Consider the following 17967-nt stretch of genomic DNA (forward strand, 5'->3'; position numbering starts at 1 on the left):
GCCACGTCATCCTGCCTGTCCGGGCTCTTGGGCCGGGCGGTGAATGGTGAGAGTAAAGATGGCGGCCGCGGCTGCAGCCAGTATCCGAGAGAGGCAGACAGGTACCCTTCTTTCATGTCCCTTGTACTCCTCCTCCTCCTCCTCCCCCCTCCCATGCTTGGCTTCGCCTAAAGCCACGGTCGCCTTCCGGCCTGGGCCGCCCGATAGGAGCGGCATCTCTGGTCTGGTGGAGCCTGGCCAGGTAGGAGCCTGGGTGCCGCGGGGCGCCTCCTCCTGCGGCCGGGGGCGGCGGGGGTGGCGGGAGCGGGGCTCGGGTCGGGCTTCCCCGGGCCCGCTGTGCTCCCCGCCACCCCCAGCCTTCCCCGCCTGCTGCCCGACGCTACCGGGCTTCCTTTCTGCGTCCTTCCGCAGCATCCCGGACACCCGAGGAGTCCCGAGTGATCTCGTTATGCTTTTCGGTTTTCCTTGTCCAGGTTCCGCAGGTTCGTCTGTCTTCTAGTCAGACGGGCGTCCTTTGAAACAGTTTTCCTGGGTTCGTGGTCGAGGGAATGAAGGGCCCCTGTTAGGCAGCTTGCAGGGCCGGTGATTTAGTTGGCACTTTCAGGGACGAGAATTCACCTGAAGGGACATGCTTTTCCATATGGGTAACGATACTGTTGCTTCAGTTATTCCTGGAAAATATTTGGTGCCGAGGGAATTCACATCTCTAGTCTTTACATCAAGTGGTTTTGGCAAAATATACATAGATGGGCATTTATACATATATATGCATATTTTCAAAGTTTTCCTATGTCAGTTTTTCCCCTTTAAAGGTTCAAGTGGGCATTTTGATAACTTTGGTTAATGTGCAAGATTTAAAGGAATACAATTTTTATTATCTCCAGTTTATGCACTAAAAATGTTTGTGGTATATAGTGTTTATTTTCCTTTTTTTTTTTTGCATTTTTAGTTTTATTTTTTAATTCATAGTTTGATCCTTGGAGCTTTGAGTTTTTCCTTTGTATTTTGTATTGGAACTATGCTCAGTTCAAGATTTTGTTACCATAGACGTTTACAAATCTACTGACGATGAAAAGCAATTTGAAACGGACCTTTTGGAAGTTTTATAAATAGAAATTTTCATTATAGATTTTCCACATGTTTTTAAAATGTAAATGTTAAGGATATTGGCAAATAAACCTTAGCATAACATCTCAAGGGGAATTTCAGTTAAGATGAACTTCAATGTAGCAGTACTACATTGGTAGGTCACAACACCAGATCTGTTGTTATTCGTTAACTTAGATACTGAAGTCATTGTTTCATACCCCTAAATGAAAATAAAACATTCATTTTCCTAACATTTAATTGAATAATAAGAATTTTTTTCTTGGTGTATTTAGGGAATTACCTTTATGAATATGCAAGAGCTTGCATTCTAGTTGGAGAATTAAGATACTCTGAATATACATGAACAGGTATACATGAACCCAGGATAATTTAAGCAGAGGAAACCCAGGAGCAGAGCCTGGAAGATTTGTGTCACAGGATCATACTATATTAAGATCTAGTCCAACTTCTCTCTTTCCCCTCTTCTCTTGCCCCTAATTTACAGTGGAGAAGATAGAAAGCCCAGAGGGTGTAAAAGACTGGCCAAAGTTCATTAAAAATAAACAGCAAAATTAGGATTAAATTCTTAGGTTCTTTGACTTCAAATTTAGTGTTCTTTCTAATATACTACTTGGTGTGTTTTTAAGTTTTTATTATGCACTTGACAAACACTATCCTAGGTTTTAAGTACAGTAAGTAGACAATCTAGCCAGACAGCAGTATTGTTATAGAGGATTTGAGAGAGGTGAGATTGAAAAAGATTTTGTTTTTAATGTAATTTAACTTTTGTTTAATTTTAGCAATTTCCAGTACACTACAAAGAACCTAGAATTAGTCACTGTCTTTACCCAAATGTTTAATGAATGAAATCTGTTACCATGAAAGTTGTAACTCTTTATGAGATATCTGGTTGATTAAAAAAAAAAAAAGGACTTTAACACATAGAACTTTAGGATGTTCACTGTAAAAACATGCAGCAATCAGGTTTCATGCTGTATAAAGGTTGCAGGAGTTTCACACACCTTCGGTTACCAGAATTCCAGTTATAAATGTTTATGTGTTGTTTAGAACTTAATGTATTTTCCAATAGAAACAATGTTACATGTAGTGGTTAGACTCCCAGACCATTCTATGGAGGTTCATGATATAGTGGGAATGTCATTGGAGTGTGGAACCAGCTGAAACTTTGGTTCTTATCCTGTATCTGACATAATAGCTGTGTGATTAAGGACAAACCACTTGATCTCTCTTTTTTCATTTGTAAATTGAGGTGGGAGGTAATAATATCTGTACTACCTACCTCACCAAGTTGTTAAGTGCTTTCCTCTTTGGAGGATTTCTAATGATTTTTACTGATACCAGTAATAAGAAATGAGGGCGAGGAAGGGCACCTGCCCCAATTTGCCCTGCTTCTCTCTTTTTTTTTTTTTTTACTTAGGTCTCATAAAGAAAGTCAAAGATGAATGTATTTGATAAAGATAGGTCTTTGGGTATGCAAAGGATTGTAGTAAAATTTATGAACCTCCTAAATTAACATTCATATTCAGTTTTGTAGATCTTTCCCCATTAAAACAGAACAGGACAGGGCCTCTGGGGCAGAAAATAAAATAGGGAAGGGGAAGGAATTGGAGGTGTTGTTGCCATTGAGACTGATAATGGAAGTAGAGGAAATTAAGAAGGTAGAAGGAAGAATGGCTTTGGGATTTTATCCTCACTCTTCTCCTTTTATCCCTAGCTCCTCCAGTCTTGTCACACACACACACACCCCCCCCCCATGGACTAGCCCTGGGGCCAAGTGAACAGCTGGAACAAAATTTGGGGAAAGGGATTTGTGATAAACTGATGGTGAGAAGGGGAGAGAAAAGGATCTCAAGTAGTGGCAATACGTCTGAGAAGTAATAAACCATTTTCTGGTAATGGGATCATAAATTTAGAACTAGCAGGAATCTTAGAGGTTATCAACTCCATCTTCCTCATTTTACAGATGAGAAAATTGAGAATCAGAGACGTTCAGTTGCCCAGGTTCACACAAGCTAGTTAAATGTCTGGGGTCATGTTTGAACTCAGGTCTTCCTTGACTGACTCTGGGTCCAGTATTCTTATCCTAAACACAAGGTCACAAATTAGGTGCAATTTAGGAACTTGCATAATTAAATTCGATTAAAATAGTTCAAAAGTAGTACCGAAATATGTTTGATTCTTTGGAAAAAGTATTAAAATGATAATCTCTGATTAATGCATATTTTCAAAAATCTCTTCACAGCTTAAAAATGAATTTTAAATGACATTCTGGAATGGGTTTCTTAAGTTTTATGAGAAATAAACTATTTAATCTTTGTATTTATGATAGAGGTTTCTCATCTCAAAAGGAATATGAAGAAGGCTTAGTATCTTTTCTGAAGGCAAAGCACAGATTTAGATAGAAGATAGAAGTAGACTTTTAAAAGATTTCATTTATGTCATTTTGTAATAACACATTGTCCTAATAACACATTGTCCTGATACTGACATTCAGCACTGTCCACAATCTAGTTCCAGCCTACTTTGCCAGTCATATCTTTTCTGATACAGGACCTGACGTTGAGTGACTGAACCTTTCTGAGTTTCATCTTCTTCATCTGTAAAATGAAGGAGTTGGAATCATTGACTTCTGAGATTCCTTCCGATCCTGAATCTATGATTCTTCTTCTCCTGTTTTCTGTGGCTTGCCCAGGACCCAAATCTTCTCCCTTAAGTTCTCCATCTTCTTTTTTTGATTCCCTGGCTCTAGTGTGACAGCATTTGTCCTGCCCAGGGCATCTTCCTGACAGCTTCACTCACCACAGCCCCTGCACTTCCATTTCCTCTTTGGGTGGTAGATTTGTATATAGAACAACCTCATCTTTTATAGCCTTAAGTTTAGGTAGCCAGTGTATGTAACACTGTTTTATCTACTTTATTTCTCTAGAACAAATTAATGATGGCTGGTGAACTATTCCTCTATGTGCTTGTCTAATTTTTTTGTTGTAAGGTTGTCTGAAGAACTGTGAGGATTATTTTGAGAAATCTATTCATAGAAACTCAGATTGAGATTTGGAAGGGACTTTATAAATTATCTAGTCCAACACCCTCATTTTGCAGATGAGGAAACTGAGGCCCAGAGAGGAAAAGTGATTTGCTTAACGTTGTGTAAGCAGTAAGTGGCAGAGCAGAGTTTTGAACCTAGGTCTTCTTATTCTAGATCTAATGTGCTTTCCACTATATGTTGCCTCTCAGGATGGGGTAGGTGGTATGGGGACAAGAAAGCTTGTAGGGTGAGAGGTGGAAACTAAAAGAGCTGGACATAGTTAAGGGTACTCGAATAGGTAACTAGGGCCCATGGGAGAGTGAAGGAAGTATTGAGAGCCATGTCAAGCCACAGCAAAAATAAATATAGCATTTCCTGGATGCTGAGAAGGGACTCAGAATGTGGCAGCTTTGGCCTCCCTCCCTCCACCCACATTTCATTTGAACCATGAAGCTATAGAGACCTAGGTTTAGAACTGCCTGACAAGAGAGAGAGACAGAGACAGAGTATGTGTTAATATATCTCATTTATCCTTGACTTTTCATGTAATACTAATTATCCTATCTTGTCAGTCTTCCCCTGCACTCCAACTCCTGCCCTTTTACACTAGGGGATTTCTGCATACAGTATACATGTTGATGTTCCATCAAACATTCTGGCTTCAATGTTCAACCACCTTATCAAACTCCTCCCGTGATATATGTCTTCATTCACACAACTGAGCAGTCTTATCTTTGATCTCAGCATCACTCCCTATGTTCTACTTTTATGATCAATAATTTTTAAATCCATCTATCCAATCATAACCTCCCAACATTCCATCTCTCTTTATGCCTTATTGCTTCTGAAACTTTTCATCCTCAGAAAGAATTATTAGCACCCTTCACTGCACTCCCCAGCCATTATTGTTGCTCTCGTTTATTTTTCTTCCCTTCTCATTTTCGACCCAGTTTAACTTTATACCAGTTCAGCTTTTCTCCCTGCTTTGTAGGATCATCATCCACGTTCTGCCCTGTAGCTGTGGGTGTAACGCCAAGGATTTGTCTTGGACTCCCTTCTCTCTGCTCTCTCTTCGTGAGCTCATCTTCTCCCTTTTCAGTTTCACCCCATCTCTGCTGATGAATCTCAGATCTATAATTTTATTCCCAGTTTCAGATTCTTAAGTCCATTATTACCAACTGCTGGATATATTTTTAGATAGACCTAGACCTGTCCAACCATTTTTATCAGACCCTTCAGATTGCGGCTGAGCAGTACTTCTTTGCTTCCAACTTTACCTTTTCCCAAACACATTTTGCAAAGCCCTTTCCCATGAAAATTGTGCCCTCAGCTTTTGGGGACCATGCTGGAGTCTCTAATACTTGATAAAATTGCCTTTTCTTTCTACCACCTCCTGCTCGCACCTGGAGTCAGGCTTGGTTGTCTCAGGTAATGGACTTCACACAGGAAAGACATCTTGCCCTGGTAGAAAGAGCTTCTAGATTGGGAATCAGAGGCCAGAGGTTTGGCCTCCAATTCTAGCTTAGCCACTTATTGTGTAACTGTAAGCTGAATACACGTTCACTCTAGTTTCTCTATCTATAAAATAAAGAGATTTGACTTGATAAGTTCACTTCCAGTTCTATGCTGTTTCTGTAGTTCTAGTTTTTGTGATATTTAACTTAATGAAGGTTTAATTTTGTTTGACCGCAGTTATAAGCTTTTGCTGAAGTTGAGAAGTGTATTTTAAAAAAAAAAATTTTTTGGAGATGCTATTTTTGACTAATTACTATTGTGTACTTAACCAACTTTTGATAATATTACAGGTTCATGAGCCATTCAGATTGTCTAAGTACCTCTGATACCTCAACTAATAAATCCTGTGGGAATCTTAGTTCCTTCAGGCAAAGCTGGCTTGATTACAAAGTGTAGACTGAAGGAAGTTGCAGTTTCCCTTTTATTGTGCTGGTGGTAGTAGGAAATGGAAACAGAGGTGATATCCCTCTTGTGCCCTTTCTAGTAGCCAGGTCCTAGACCCAGCTAAGGTTAGGGCTATATTCCTGGCGCTTAAATAGCTTGGTAACTTAAGCATATGAAAAGAACCATTTACATGTTGTCTCCATGCCAGTGGATGGGGAATGGTCCTGAGAAGTAGAAAAAGCATTACTAATTTTGTGTAGCAGGTGCATAATAAACATTTGATGGATAAACATATTGTTAAAACCAAAACATTATTAATACCATAAGTTATATAGTACTAATGATACAGATTTATACTTTAGTATCCATATTACAGTGTTGTGCATAGTACTTTAATATTGATGTCACGTATATGATGGTAGTATCAACTTCTGTGGCATTGGCGCCATGTGGTTCCGAGGCGAGGCAAGACTGGTGGGCGAGTATGCATTGTAGGATTATGGGAGCAGCAGCCTCCCCAGTTCTTTTGTAAATTTGTGTTTGTAAATTGGACAGTATTTGGGATTCTGTTCCTAATTAAAGTGAGAGAGAAAGTAAAACCAAATCAAAAGTAGTAGTGTTTGATATAAATGTCTTCTTTTTTTTCTTTTAGTGGCTTTGAAACGTATGCTGAATTTTAATGTTCCTCACGTTAAAAATAACACTGGAGAACCAGTATGGAAGGTAAGACATTTACTATAATGAGGAGAATTTATCTCTTTCCTTAAATATAGCATATGATGGATTTAATTTATTTGATGTTACATCACTTACTTTCAAGTCTAGATTTAAAAAAAAAATTAAGTACCTCATTTATTGGAAGCCTGCCTTCAGCTTTAAAATAAATACTTTGAAAGTTGGGTAGTATTGTGTGTGTCCAGTTAAGTTTTCTTTACATCAACAAGTCTGATAACCTAGATGTTTTGAGATTTGGAGGGAAAGAACACTGAGAGATTTTTTAAAAGTATTATACTCTGTAAAATAAGATAAAAAAGCTTTAGCCTCTCTAAGGAGAGTTCTAGCACACAAGAAAGCCCCTTATTAACTTTGCCATCTTCATGCTGTCTCATTACTTATTATTTATTGGAGAAGAAGTTGAAATGTTTATAAAAACATTTATTAATAGTTGTTATCTCTCAATTGTCCATAACTCTTCTTCATATTAAAAATTTTTTAAAAATTGTTATGAACAATGTTCAACAGCGTTATTTCCGATTTTGCAAATATCTTCATTAAAATAGCTCCAACTCATAAAATGACACAACTTTTCATTTATTCACTCAAAATTCTATTTAGGATTTTTTATCCATTCATTCTCATTCACTTTTCATCTGATATGGTAATCGTGTGTATATGTGTTCTTGTAGTTCCATTTCAGAATTATTTAATGAAGGTCTTTCCATATTTCCTTATTTTTTTTTTTCTCTTTAAAACTAATTTTGGATTTGATTTTAGAGCTAAAAGTAAAGGTATAGTTGGTTTTCTTCACATTCCGCAAGCACAATTCTTTTAAAAACATACGTATATAAAATCGGAGAATCATGGAATCTTAGGACTGAGAAAGACCTTAGAGCCCTATTATTTGATACCATAAGGTGTATTGACCCATTTATAGAAGTAGGTAAGAGCTTATTATATTTCCTTGGAATCTGATATTGGTAAACTTTCTGTTCAGGAATGAACCTTGTTTCCATAGAGTTCTGAAGATCTTCAGCTTATTTGTTTGTCCCTGATAAAGGAAAAGTGTATTATGCTGTTATGTATCTACAGATTTTTCTTTAGCTAAAAAAAAAATTTTATTGGTATTTTTACACTCCATTTTTCCTAGAAAAAAATCTTTTAGAATAGTAAATGTATAACATTGCCATATATTAATTTGATAGTACTATAATTTTTAATATGAGTTGCTGTATTGTTGCATACTTTGTTAAGAAATGTTAAATTTAGGCATGCTTAAAAATTCAGTGTGATTATCAAAATTAGCCAAAATTTACTTTAATATGTCTGAAAATTAAGTTTATTTGTCTTTCAGTAGTAACACTGTTTCAAAGGAATTTTGGGGGGTTTGTTTGGGGGCAGGTGCTCATTTTTGACAGATTTGGCCAAGATATTATCTCTCCCCTGCTGTCTGTGAAGGAATTGAGAGACATGGGAATCACTTTGCATCTGTGAGTTTTAATACATTCAAAATCATTTTAAGTTATTTGAAAAGAAATGTTAAAAATTTTTCTGCTGCGTGACTGTGATTCCTGGATGTTTTGATCGATGGTAGGTGAAACTGGAAATGTGAGACAGAAGTTGCCAGTGTCTTTTTCAACTCTTAAGAGAATTTCTCAGTGTGAGACTCTGGACCCCCAAGAGTTTGCTTTTCCTTTTTGGGACTACAAAGATGTATTTGTTTAACTCTTTCAGCTGTCGTAATTAGCATATGTAGGCACTCATTATCTTCCCAGTTACCCACCTTCATACTTTGTACAGCTTCATACTCAGAATTATTAACTTTTTTTCCATTTAAAAGATACTCTGAAATTAAACTCCTCATCCTCATTCCCTATATGCACTCATTTTCCAAGTCTTATCAATTCTGCTTCTGTATCTCTCACATTAATCTCCTCTCCATTCTTTTGACACTACCTTAGCTAAGGCTCTGTTCACTTCTCATCCAAGCTAGTTGCTCTTAATTGACCTCCCTGCCTCAGATCTTTTCTGCCTCTAATCTTTCTTCCCCATAGCGGCCCAAATGATAATCCTAAAATACTGGTGTTCCCCTGTTCAAAAATCTTCCTTGGCTCCCCATTGCCTCTAGGCTATAATACAAACTTTTGAGTCTTGAATTTAAAGCACTTCCGTATTCTGACATCTACCTTTCTTTTCAGTCTTTATTTTATATTATTTTTTTATAGGCCCTGCATTCTGGCCAAGCTGGACTAATAACTGTTTTACAAGCCCTGTGTTCCATTCCTTTCCTCTCTGCATTCTCAGAGGCTATTTTACATACCTGTAATCCATTTCCTCCTCATCTCTGCCTCTCATAAATAATAACAACAGGGGCAGCTAGATGGCACAGTGGATAGAGCACCGGCCCTCAAGTCAGGAGGACCTGAGTTCAAATCTGGCCTCAGACCAAACATTTGACACTTACTAGCTGTGTGACCCTGGGCAAGTAACTTAACCCCAATTGCCTAAAAAAAAATTAATAATAATAACAACAATAATATTAATTTGTTCACTCTTTTTTTAGTTGTGTCCAACTTTTCGTGACCCCATTCAGGGTTTTATCAGCAAAGATACTGGAATGGTTTGCCATTTCCTTCTCCAGATCATTTTACAGATGAAGAAACTGACACAAACAGGGTTAAGTGACTGCCCAGGGTCACATAGTAAGTGTCTGAGGCCAGATTTGAACTCAGGAAGGAGTTTTCTTGACTTCAGGCCCAGCACACTATCCATTGTATCACCTAGATGCCCTCCAATATTAATAGATAGCATTTTAAGGTTTGTAAAGTGCTTCATAACTATCTCATTTGAGCCAAAAACAACCCTAGGAGATAGGTGATATTACTATTCCAATTTTCAGATGAGGAAACTGAGTCAGACAGGGGCTAAGTGACTTGCCTGGGGTTACATTAATAAGAGTCTGAGGCTGGATTTGAACTCAGGTCTTCCTGATTTCAGGTCCTGCTCTCTCTGCACTGTATTACCAGCTGGCTGAGGCAGCTTGTCTTCCTTCAAGACAGCCTATGTTTCTGCACCCCTGTGACCTTTTCTGATCCATGCCCTTCATCTAATTGCTAGTGTTCTCTGCTGCCACATTTACTGTGTGTTAGAGTAGACATATTGTAGACAGGTGGGATATGTGCTGCTTAGCCTAGGTAACTGTTTTGTCTTTATCTCTATATTACGTGTCTTGTTCACAGTAAGCACCTAATAAAGCTTTGCAGAATTATTGAACAGTCATCTTTATTATCATTTGATAAATTTTCTGTGATCTAGCTTTGCTAGCTCAGAGTCAATTAAAGGGAAGAGATGACAAGAGGAACTGTTTTACAGTGAATTGCTGGACAGTGAGGTAGATAATAAGGAGGGCAGGGCTAACATCAGGTGAGCATCATTGTAAGGTAGAGATGTCAACCAGCTAGCTTTATTTTCATAGCAATAATAACTGACTTTATATCCTGCTTTGCATATATTATCTTGTTTGAGTCTCACTACAACTCTGAGGTTATTGTTTCCAAAGAGGAAACTGAGAAACTGACTCAGAAAGGTTAAACGATCTGCTTATGATCGCACAACTGAACACCAAATTCATTACGCTATCCTGCCTCTCCAGAGCCCTTTCCATATAACCTCTGGTGGAGAATTGCTATTTAAGGCCTCCTTATAGGCTTGAATCATTAAGAAGAAAAGTGGTTTGTGATAAGTGGTTAATTTTATACTTCTGACTTTTGACAGGCTTTTGCACTCTGATCGGGACCCTATACCTGATGTCCCAGCAGTTTATTTTGTAATGCCAACAGAAGAAAATATTGACAGAATGTGCCAGGTAACATAACTTCTCCTTATTATTGAATATTGGATTTCATAGTAGATAATCAAAGTATTGTTGATTGATTTTTAAAAACAATCAAAGCTGGAAAAAATTTATGACTGCCTTTTGCTTTTATGTCGTGTGTGCTTCCTTCCTCCCCTATACAATGAGTCTTCTCTTGTAACAAGGATTTTAAGAGAAATGGCTTGGCTAAAGTAACCAACACATCAATTGTGACTGTCACTAGCAGGATTTGTAATATGCTACATCATAGTTCCCTTCTTCACCAGGACAGATTTTTTTTTTATCTTCAGATTTGCCATGAAAAAATGTTGTTGAAGAAGAATTTTTACTTTTAATTGGCTATTTGATAGAGCCCTTGAGAAGAGAGCCTAGAACAATGTTTGGGGGCACCCCACACATAGGGGATGGGAAGTAAGCAGGGCAATGATGATTTTACAAAAGAAACTGAGAAGGATTGGCTAGATGGCTAAGAGAAGCAAGAGAAAGTAATGTCACGAAAACCCAAAGTGGATAAAGTGTTGAGGGAGAGGTGGTCTGTAGTGTCAAATGCTGCAGAGAAGTAAGAAGGGCACGTCCCTGAGAAAATGCTATTAGATTTGGCAGTTAATCTGTTGGTTTACTCTGCAGTGGTGTAAATGGAAATAACAACAAAAACCTGAAACTAATTTCTGTAATTACAGTGATCAAACTTTTCTGTATCAAAGAGATGAAAAAGTGGGCATCTCTCCTTCATTGGAGAAGTCAGGAACTATGGCCGGGGAATATTGTGTGTGCTGTCAAACTCAATTGAGTGGTGGTTAATTTTGTTGAATTGCTTTCCTTTTTTTTTTTCCTCTTATTTTTGTTAGGGTCAGTTGTAATTTCTTTTTTTAATTGCATTGTTTCTTTGCCATTTTGGGTTCAGGAACATTTCATTGATAAATATACATCAGCTGTTTTTCATCTGGACCTGTGATTTCATTGATTTAAGGAACTCTTGGTGAGGCAACTCCTTCTAGCAACACTGATTGTTAGCTGTTGTGTCACTTAAAGAGCCAGAGATGCCTGGGTCTCTGAGGTTAAATAATTGTCCAGGGATACACGAGCAGTCTGTATCCAGGGAAGCCCTTAAACTGGGTTCTTCCCTTGTCTGAGGCCTCTGATGCTGGTTCTTGATCCATTATGTTATATTTTATCTCTGATTCCTCAGTTATTTTTTTTAAATCTTAATTTATAGTACCAAATAACTATGATAGTCTTTTTTTTACTTTCTCCAGTATCACATTTATCCTTTTTTTAATTTTTCAAGCATTTGTGAGCAATTATGTTATTCAAGTTTAAAATGGATAGCATTGTAAAATCTTAGGTAAAGTATATTTGTTGTGTTGACAGGATCTTCGAAATCAACTTTATGAATCTTATTATTTAAATTTTATTTCTGCTATTTCAAGAAGTAAACTGGAAGATATTGCAAATGCTGCTTTAGCGGCTAGTGCAGTCACACAAGTAGCAAAGGTAAGAACATTTTGTTTAGCTCTTGACATTCTAGATAAAATTTAAATGTTATATTATTTTATACTTATAATGACCAGTATTCTGGTCCCACTTATGAACACTTATATTGATATGACTAAGTAGGGTCTGTCTAAGCTTCAGCAATCAAGGGACATTCATAAATAACCACACTGTCAATGCATTTTGTACCAAATATGATAATAATGCAAAAACCACATTACCTCTGCTTGAGTATAAAAAGTTAAGTAAAAAAGAGGACCTGTAAAGTAATACTAGGGTGATAAGTAGGCTTTACTCAAAAACTTTAAAAAATAAAGTAGAGCAAGTCCTTATCTTGAGGTGTTGCTTTATTTTTTCTGCATAGCATGAATCAGAAGCAACTTGCTGTTTTAAATTACCAAGAGTTCTTGTTCACACTGTGCTGATGTTCGTTTTATATCAATTACTACAGCCTTAGAGCTCTTTAATCACAGGAAAGTCATAGGGAAGTCATATCTTTTTATTTATTTATTTTTTTTTATTTTTAGGTAGTTGGAGTTAAGTGACTTGCCCAGGGTTACACAGCTAGTAAGTGTCAAGTGTTTGGTCTGGGGCTGGATTTGAACTCAGGCTCTCCTAACTCCAGGGCAGGTGCTCTATCCACTGCGCCACCTAGCTGCCCCAGGGAAGTCATGTCTTAAGATGACTTGTAGCACAGTCCTCTTTCTTTCTTTCCCTGAGGGTAAGGACAGATCACTTAAAACTCTCTAAGCTTCTGTTTCCTCATCTGTAAAATGGAGATAATAATTGCCATACCTGCTTTACAGGGCTTTTGTGAAGAAAACCAATTATAAAAAGTAAGCATTATATAAAAGTGGTGTCATATTGTCTTTTGAAAGGAAAAAAATTGATGGGGAGAACAATCTTAACTATGACATATGCAGTACATTATAGTCAGAAGTCAGTATTAAATATTTGTAATAATAACTGGCAGATAGAATTTGGAGAGTTGCAAAGTGCTTTCCATACATCCTTCTCAATTGAGAACAACCTTACAACCCTGTAGAGGTACTCCTCACTTCTCTTTAGGGACATGAGGTGGTTTGCTTTCCCCTCTGGCCTTGCCCCTCAGATCCTCACTCAGGTATTTTCAGCATCTGCGGCCAGATGGATCCTCTATCATGGAACCTGCAGCTTGAGTGATAGACAAAGGAGTACAAGACCAGAATGATGAAGGCAGCTTAAAAAAAAAAAAATCAGACAAAACTGATAACTGATAATCTATGGATAAGGGAAGAGTTCATGACTGAATACGTGATAAAGAAAGAATGTCAACTCAAGATAAAATGCACAGTTTTGATTATGTAAAATTAAGTTTTTGCACAAACACATCTAATGTAGTTAAAATTAGTGAGGAAACAGGTAAATGGGAAAAATTCTTAGTAGCACGCTTTTTGGAAAAATGTCTCAAATCCAAGATATATAAGGAACTGATTCAAATGCATAAGGCCATAACCAGTTCCCCAATAGATAAATAGTCAAAGGATATGAATGGGCAGTTTTCAAAGGAAGAAATTCAAGCTATCAATAACCATATAAAAATGCTTTAAATCACTAATATTTACAGAAATGCAAATTAAAGCAGTTTTGGGATTCTACCTTAAACCTATTTTACTGTCAAAAAAGAGGAAAATCACAAATTTGGAGGGGCTAAAGAGAAACAGGCACATTAGTGCATTCTTGGTGGAACAGTGAATTGGTCCAGCCATTCTGGAAAGCATTTTATAACTACGTCCATAAAGTTATACCCTTTGACTTAATTATACTACTGTAAGTACTATATCTTAAAGAGATCAAAGAAACAGAACCAATACAAAAAAATGCTTGTAGCAGCTCTTTTCCTGGTAGCCAAAAATTGGAAACTTGATTGGTGCATATCTATTGGGAAATTGCTAAACAAATTATGGTATGTGAATTTAATAGAATATTACTGTGCCATAAGAAATGTTAGAATGAATTTCAGAGGAAACTGGGAAGGCCTCTCTGAAGTAATGTAGAGAAAAGCAAACAGAAGTAAGACAATTTATACATTGACATAGAGAAAAACAACTTTGAAAGACTTTAGAACTCTGATCAATACAGTGATAAACACTAGTCCAGAAGATTGCACATGGAACAAGCCACTTGCCTCCTGCTACAGAGATTATGAACTTAAAATGCATACAGAAGCATATATTTTCCTAAATGGCTAATGTGACAGTTTGTTTTGCTGGGCTATGCATGTATATTTACGTTGAAAATTTTTGTTGTTCCATTGTGGGGGTGTGGTTATGGGAGGAAGTGGTTGTAGAGGGATAGAGCTGTGAGAGAGATGGACTCTATGTTTTTTATTACTTAATTTACAGAAAAAGAAAATCTGTAGTAATATTTGAGCCAGAAGACATTTTGACCACTTACATACAAAGAAAATACTAGCAAGGACACTGAAAATTTCTTGCCAAATATCTTTTTTTTTTTTTTAATTTTATAGCTGGGTAATTATTGGACTACTTACAGTAAAACCCTAAGGGAATAGATACTTTACTCAAATCTTTTTGTTAAGAGAAAACAGAAAAATTCCTAATAGAGAAGATTGAAAATGGAATACTGAAACTTAAAATTATAAAATCTGAATTATATTCCCCTGGAGCATCAAATGATCTCTCTAGGTTAGATTCTATCGAGTGCAATTTCTTTGAAAAAATGGAAAGGCCTCTGTTGTATTCCATCCAATAGGATCCAGCACAACCTTCTTTTATTCTAGAGATTCATTGAATTTACCAGTGGTAGAGGTAGGCAGAATTGAAAATAGTATTTCTTTTTAACTCCTTTCCCTGGACCCTTGGAGATTTTAGAGCATCTCTTCTGCCCCTAAAGTGACAGAAGAAGGAAGTATCTCCATGATCAGTTTCTACTTCTTTAAAAAGTTACCGCAGAAATATTTAAAAGGGTTATAAAACATTTTAAAAATCAGTTACATAAATACTAGTAAAATGCTATTTTTTTAGGGTTTTTTTTAATCATTCTTTGTAAGTAAGGATGTTTTTAAATGAATTTTTAGGAAATCCAAAAGTAAAGCACATTTTGATCAAGTATGCTATTACTCCATTTTTCTGCTTTTTCATTGTAGGATGTTGATGAAGTGTTTTTTAAAATATTATTTCAGTCTAATTTTTACAGTTGGAGATAATTTCTCCATTTTTAATGTGACCAGTTGTATTAGATTAGCTGTACTAAAATAATTTTTAAAAATTATCTTAAGGCTTGTGCTGGAAGTGGTCTGATCCTTCCTGATGATTCTCACCAACTAGGGTTCAGAAAAGTTGGCTGATTTCAGTAATTGAACCTGTTCCTGGCTGAGAGAGCTCCTGTTTTGCTCTAAGTGCAGTGTATACCAGTACTATTTTTATTGTACACAATGTCTCTGCCACCTAGTAGAGTGACCTAATATGCCAAAAATCCAATTTGTTAACATATATTCATCATCAATGACTTTATTACTTTTCTCAGGACACTTTATATTCTTGCTGTACTCAGTCATTCATAAAAAGAACTATCTTGGAACATTTCAGTTATTAATATTTGGTGGAGGCATTTTAAATGTTTTTTATTTCTGTACTTTCAGCCTCTCCACATATTGCCTAGAATACAGGCAAAATCTTAGGCAGCTAGTTAGTATAGTGGATAGAGACCTGGAGTCAGGAAGACTTGAATTCATATCCTGCTGCAGATACTTAATAGCTGTATGATGCTGGTCAAGTTATTTAACTTCTCACTAACCTCACTTTCCTTATTTATAAAATAAGGAGAGTATATACCTTCTAGGGTTGTCATGAGGTTCAAATGAGATAATATATGAAAAGCACTTTATAGATGCTGGCTGTTATCTTGTAACAAATTATTTTCTTATGGGAATTAAATTTTATTTAATGTTGCTTGAAATAAGTGGGCCATTTGATAGAATCTGGAAACATTGTTGTATAGTCTTATTTTAATTTGTTCTTGCTAGGTCTTTACCTCATTTATATAAGTCATTCTGTCTCATTTTAACTTAAATTGTAATTAACTTTATCTTGTGCATCCTACCTATTAATCCTGTGTATAAAATTTTAAAATTTTTATTAAGATTGCAGCTGTCAGGGCAGCTAGGTGGCGCAGTGTATAGAGCAGCCCTGGAGTCAGGAGGACCTGAGTTCAAATGTGGCCTCAGACAACTTACTAGCTGTGTGACCCTGGGCAAGTCACTTAACCCCAATTGCTTTTAAAAGAAAAAAAGAAAAGAAAATGTACTATTAAATTAAAAAAAAACAAAACAGGGCAGTGGACAGAGCACCAGCCCTGAAGTCAGGAAGACCTGAGTTCAAATGTGGCCTCAGATCAAACACTTGACACTTACTAGCTGTGTGACCCTGGGCAAGTCACTTAACCCCAATTGCCTTAAAAAAAAAGATTGCAGCTGTCAGGGGAGGAATTTTTTTTTTTAAAGGCAGTTGGGGTTAAGTGACTTGCCCAGAGTCACATAGCTAGTGAGTATTATGTGTCTGAAGCTGGATTTGAACTCAGGTCCTCCTGACTCCAGGGTGGGTGCTCTATCCACTGTGCCACCTAGCCTTCCCAGGGAGGAAATGTTATTAACAGTCAAAAGTTTAATAGTATTGCAGTGTTTTTTTTTTAAAAGTTAAATTTCCTTTAGGAAAGCAGATGTCTGTTTGTCAATTTGTGCAACATGTAAAACTTTATTTCCAAGTATTTATATTATTTATATGTGCTTCTGGATAGCCAGTTGTTAATTTCTTGGCCACAAACAGGCTTGAGTGATTATTATATTTTTATGAACACAGTTTTGAAGATTAGATTATTTTTGTCTACATATTGCTTAAGAGAACTTGGAGGAGACATTTTATTACAAAGGAAAAGTACTTTTACTGTGCTATGGAGTTATGTTTTGATAAACATTTTCAGAAAGGTTAAAAGAAATCAAACCCTATGGGGTACTATAGGTGTTGTCCCCATGCTGCTTGTGTTAATACCCTTTCTTGTCCTAATTTAAATAATATCATTCAATTTTTTTCAAATTCCTTAATGCTATCTCAATTCTTTGTGTATGGATCAGACTGTAGGTGTAATGGAATAAGCAGATTAAAAAGTAGGTCAGTCAGCAAACTCTTATTATTTAGTACTGTACTTAACTAAACCCTGGGCATATGAAGAAAGGGCAGTTAGTGGTGCAATGAATAGAGTATCAGGCCTGGAGTCAGGAAGACTCATCTTCCTAAGTTCAAATCCGGCCTCAGACACATAACACTTACTAGCTGTGTAACTCTGGGCAAGTCACTTAACCCCAGTTGCCTCACCAAAAAAAATAAAGAGCAAACCCCAAATCTGTCCTCAGACATTTACTAGTTGTATGACCCTTGCCTAATCACTTAACCCTGTTTGCTTCAGTTTCCTCATCTGTAAAATAAGCTTGAGAAGGAAATGGCAAACCAATCCAGTATCTTTGCCAAGAAAACCCCAAATGAGGTCATGAAGAGTTGGGCAGTACTGAAAACAACTAAAAAACAAAATATGAAGAAAGGTAAAAACATAGTCCCAGCCCTCAAGTCGTTCAGCCTCTAATGGAGAAACTGCAGTGAGAAAAATAACTATGTACATACAAGATCTATACGATAATATAAATAAAAGATAATCCTCGAGGCTAGTGGGGAAGGGTTGGGTTGGAAAGCAGCTTTTCATTCAATAATTGAGTGACTCATTTGTACAAAGCACTTGAATCATCATTCTTACTTCCCATTTTGTTCCTTTACTGTTAATACTTTCTCTTCCTTAT

The 17967-nt window shown here is 36.8% G+C and overlaps 1 protein-coding gene across 3 annotated transcripts in view; it reads left to right on the top strand.

The window, feature by feature from the left end:
• The window catches only part of SCFD1 (sec1 family domain containing 1), a 101048-nt gene continuing 83081 nt past the window's right edge, over positions 1–17967 (top strand). For 2 of the 3 annotated variants that reach the window (XM_027870101.1, XM_027870102.1), the window contains exons 1-5: positions 1–101; positions 6687–6757; positions 8153–8241; positions 10526–10616; positions 11997–12119. In XM_027870101.1, the coding sequence (XP_027725902.1) occupies positions 44–101; positions 6687–6757; positions 8153–8241; positions 10526–10616; positions 11997–12119 (432 nt within the window). In that variant the 5' untranslated portion in view covers positions 1–43. The remainder of the gene's footprint in view (positions 102–6686; positions 6758–8152; positions 8242–10525; positions 10617–11996; positions 12120–17967) is intronic. The other variant, XM_027870103.1, reaches the window with a different exon arrangement.

This window comes from Vombatus ursinus, unplaced genomic scaffold (genome assembly GCF_900497805.2).
Source record: "Vombatus ursinus unplaced genomic scaffold, bare-nosed wombat genome assembly UNPS02014794.1, whole genome shotgun sequence".
NCBI classification, from domain to species: Eukaryota; Metazoa; Chordata; class Mammalia; order Diprotodontia; family Vombatidae; genus Vombatus; species Vombatus ursinus.